We start from the raw sequence: 4,556 nt of genomic DNA, 5'->3' as shown, positions 1-4,556 counted from the left end.
AGATGGTGCCATGCGGAACTGTAAGGGGAACTCAATCAGACTACAATAAACCTCGCAAGACAAAAAGGGTATCAGGGAGAGGAGATGGAATTGATTTTCATGGGAAAGGGGCTAGGTGAAGAAAAATCTCTCGGGGTGCGGGGACGGGTAGCGTTAGTCCCGCGGGCCATCCTCCCGAGAGATTGCGGGCTAAACCGGTGTAATCCACTATACCTGACCGTGAAGCAGACTGAATGGATGGCAAACGGGGGTAGGCACATGAGTCTACACAATGAAGTACTCGGGGTAAGGGTCAGGGAGGAAAGACTTTGTTGCGTCAGGATCACGGTTCAGAAAGCGACAGATGGCAATTCACCAGTTGTACGCACGGCGACCCCTGCCCCGGGAAGCTCTGAGGGGATCAGGGTGATACAAGTAAAAGATCTCAGGGAAACCATTGAAATAGAAACGGGGTTTGGGGAAACGAATGCCTGGATGGAATGGGTCAAGTATACGGTCCAAAGCCTCGAGAAGGGCAATTGTTATGCATGCACGGGCAGTCGGCCGACTCCACAGGTGGTTCCCTTCCCGGTGGGATGGCATAAAGAGCCAAAACAGATGGAATGCCTGGTAAAATTATACCAGCACCGGGCGGCCTGGGATGACCCCACCTGCCAGTCCCTGGGCCTGACGTTTCCCCCTGTAAGATCTAACAGGGAATCGCAGCCCCCGGTGTTTTCTGGGGTATTAGGAACACATCACACCTGTGTCTCCCGGACTGGGGAGAAACTGGATAGGCAGGTGGGCACTTTTGACAGGTGTGGTACGAGCAAGGAAGTTAACGACGCCAACGAGGAAGGGAATTATTCCCAGATCCAGGTACCCCGAGCTGACCTCTGGTGGTACTGTGGAGGGGGGATTCTGCGGCCAACGTTACCCCGAAGATGGAAAGGAACCTGTGCGATAGTCCAATTGGTTGTCCCATTCACACTGGCATTCGAACACCCAGAACCCCGGGGAGACCGGCGAGCAGAGAGGAGTCTATCTACCTCTTTTGACGACCAGGTCTATCTGGACAACATAGGGGTCCCTAGGGGGGTTCCCGATGAGTATAAAGCTAGGAACCAGATAACGGCGGGGTTTGAATCTCTGTTCTGGTGGGTGACCATAAATAAAAACGTGGATTGGATCAACTACATCTACTATAACCAGCAGCGATTTATTAATTACACCCGGGATGCAGTGAAGGGAATAGCGGAACAACTGGATGCCACCAGTAGGATGGCTTGGGAGAATAGATTAGCATTGGACATGATCTTAGCAGAGAAAGGAGGGGTCTGCGTCATGATAGGGACACAGTGTTGTACCTTTATTCCAAATAACACCGCTCCTGATGGGTCGATAACCAGAGCGCTAGAAGGACTAACGACCCTGGCTGATGAATTGGCTGAAAACTCGGGAGTGGACACAGACCTTACCGGGTGGCTGGAAAGGTGGTTCGGGAAATGGAAAGGGGTTGTGGTATCCGCCCTCATCTCCTTTATAGTAGTAGCGGGGGTACTGGTCGCCTTAGGATGCTGTGTTATCCCTTGTATCCGGGGCCTGACCCAAAGACTTATTGAAACCGCTTTGACTAAACGTGATACCCTGGATGGACGAGTAGTAGGCCTACACTTGACGTCAGAGGAAGGACAGGGTCTCCTAGACGCCAAGGCCGGCAATGGCACCTGGGATGAACAGGCAGGCATAATGCTAGAGGGATTAGAAAATACACTAGGTATCAAAAATTACAGTGCGTAAAGAAAGACAGGGGGGATTGTAAGGGGAGGATGATGTAATTTTTGAAAGTAATGAGCCGACAGGCTCAGAGCAGGGAAAATGGGAAGTGAAATATGCTGTATAGACGCTTTGCAGGAGCAGGTGCTTGGCCACCAGTATGTAATCGGTTGCTTGCGGTCAGAGTACCAGTAGTTACAAGAAGAATTACGAAAGAAACGGTTACTGCCACTAAAAAAAGAAAAATAGAAGCTGGAGGGCGGGACCGTTCACGATAAGGAAGCGCGGGAACCAATGAATAACGAAAAGGAGGGGCGTATGATGAACTCGCGGATGCATATAAAGTATGATCATGTATTGTAAGTGTGTGTGTTCCTACGGGACTGCACCCTTTCTTGCAAGAAAGAATAAATTGACTTAGAAGAACACTCATCCGTGTCTTTGATCTCGAACGGGGTTAAGGGGGAGAGAAGTGGACTCGTGTCCCCAGAGGTGTCTCCTGAGGGGGTTGCTGCCGGTGGAAACCTAACGGTGACAACTAAGCCGGTCGAGCGTCCACCCCTTCAGGACTGGGTCAGTTGCTCGGGTGTAATCCATACAAACTGACTGGCCTCAGACTGGGAGCCGTGCCTACTTCCGACACCCAAAGCTCTTCCCTGCCCAGATTTGTTCTCCCCCACGGCCATCAGGGCCCTGCGCAGCCTCTTCATCCTGTTCGGCTTCCCTAGCTATATCTATAGTGAGCAGGGATCCTCCTTCATGACTGATGAACTGCGACGGTTCCTGCTCTCAAAAGGTATAGCCTCGATTAGGACTACTAGCTATAACCCCCGGGGAAATGGACGGGTTGAGAGAGAGAACGCAACTGTCTGGAAGGCCATTTTAACATCGCTACGGTCTAAAGGCCTTCCAGCCACCCGCTGGCAAGAGGTCCTACCAGAGGCACTACCCTCAATTAGGTCCCTCCTGTACACGGCAACCAATGCCACCCCCCACGAACGGATGTTCGTGTTCCCGAAGAAGTCTTCCTCGGGGACTTCACTGCAGTCGTGGCTGGCATACCCCGACCCTGTCCTGCTTCGGAAGCATTTCAGGACCCGTAATTCTGACCCCCTGGTCGAAAGGGTTCAACTCCTCCATTCCAACCCCCAGTACACCTATGTGGCGTAGTCCGATGGGCGGGAGGACACGGTATCTATCCAAGACTTAGCACCCGCAGGTGACTCAGAGACCACTATGGCCCGTAACCCCTCACCTCGAATCCCCAACTTTGTCCATACCACATCAGAACCACGATTCACTCCTCTCACCCCCGTATACAGCTCGCTTGAGCCCCAGAAGTCGCCACCACGCACTCGACAATTGGAAGAGACTACTGATGACAACAACGTCCTTGCGCTTGGAACAACAACACGGCTACCTGAACCTACATCGGAACCGGCACTACGGCGGTCGCAGCGGCAGAGCAAGCCTCCAGATAGACTGAACCTGTAAATCTTGTTCATTCTGCCTCGCCCCCGATGGACTCTTTTTAATCAGGGGGTGAATGTTGTGAACCACTGTTCGCTGTTGGCTGTTGTGATTAACCACTGTTAGTTAGTATGTGTTATTATCTGTCAATGTGGCTCATACCTGCCGGCTCCGCCCAAGACTCCTCCTCCTAGTCCGGGTATAAAGGCGATGGCTCCTCCCCCTAGCCTTTAGTGCGGACCAGATCTCCGAAAGGGATGGCTCCAAGTTCGTGTTCATAAAAGCCTATTTGTTCTTGCATCCAAACTCGTCTTTGCTTGATTGATGGTGCATCAAACTCAAAAGACTGAACGCACATATATCACAACGTGAAAAGCCAGCATTCTTTTAGATGAAACATACAGTCACCATCGACTTTTCCTCAACTGCAGTAATGACTGAAGTGGCCAACATCGGACCAGTGGGAAGAGAGCTGACAGCCTCCAGTGTAAAGTGCAGCAAGACATTTCAGAGTCCGGTGAATGATGAGATTTTTATTTCAGCATCAAAGGCAAAAAAGATAATTTATTGACCAAATTCAGTTGTTCCAGATGAGACTCGACGATTTCCAGGCAGCTGGACAGAGATATTGGTACAGGATGGATCCGTGGGAGCACTGACTGACAGACGAGTCCATGGAAATCTTTCGGCACCAACTCATTATCTGTGATTAACAACGCAGGTTTGTGGCATCATGGAAATATTCAAAGTTACTTCTGATAAGCAAGAATGATGCAAATTGAAAATGTAGTTAAAACATCCAGCTGTGTTTATTGCTTCTGAGTGTCTTGCACAGGAACAGGTTATATTTTTAAACTAACAGATAATTGTCATTCCGAGTCAGAAATTAACTCTCAGGTATGATTTTAAGTCAAGGCATCATTTCTACTCCTCAGATCTGCGCTGCTTCAGATTTTCTTTCAAACTCCGCATGCACAGTTCAGAGCTCCGATCGGTCCAGCAGCGCTAAGCCCCGCCCACTACACGGATTGGACTGTCGCCGGCAAAACGCGTATGGGCGCGCTGGAAAGAGGATGCCGGGCTCGCATCTGTATTATGCCCAGATCCGGCCCTTAGACTCCAAATGGTAAAATCAGGCCCTTATTCTCTCTATGTCTGCAAATAAAATGCAAATGGATTGGAGCACATAGAAAAATCACTCTCTTTCAAATAACCTACATTATATCGTAGCAGTGAAAGGAACTTGAGTTTTGTTGTGGAGCATTTTAAAGCAAAACTCACACAGGGTCTTTCACGGACTTCTTTTGTTTTCACCAGTGGGGAGACAATCT

At 50.0% G+C, this 4,556-nt stretch overlaps 1 protein-coding gene across 1 annotated transcript; it reads left to right on the top strand.

Moving 5' to 3' along the window:
- The first annotated feature begins 258 nt into the window (after window positions 1-258).
- On the top strand, window positions 259-3,241 carry LOC144483312 (uncharacterized). Its single transcript, XM_078202032.1, has 3 exons — window positions 259-1,756; window positions 2,420-2,551; window positions 3,078-3,241. The coding sequence occupies exons 1-3, from the start codon at window positions 259-261 to the stop codon at window positions 3,239-3,241; spliced, it is 1,794 nt and encodes a 597-aa protein (XP_078058158.1).
- The last annotated feature ends 1,315 nt before the right edge of the window (window positions 3,242-4,556 follow it).

Source organism: Mustelus asterias, unplaced genomic scaffold, assembly GCF_964213995.1.
Source record: "Mustelus asterias unplaced genomic scaffold, sMusAst1.hap1.1 HAP1_SCAFFOLD_56, whole genome shotgun sequence".
Taxonomy (NCBI): Eukaryota; Metazoa; Chordata; class Chondrichthyes; order Carcharhiniformes; family Triakidae; genus Mustelus; species Mustelus asterias.
This window is presented reverse-complemented; position numbering and strand designations above follow the sequence as displayed.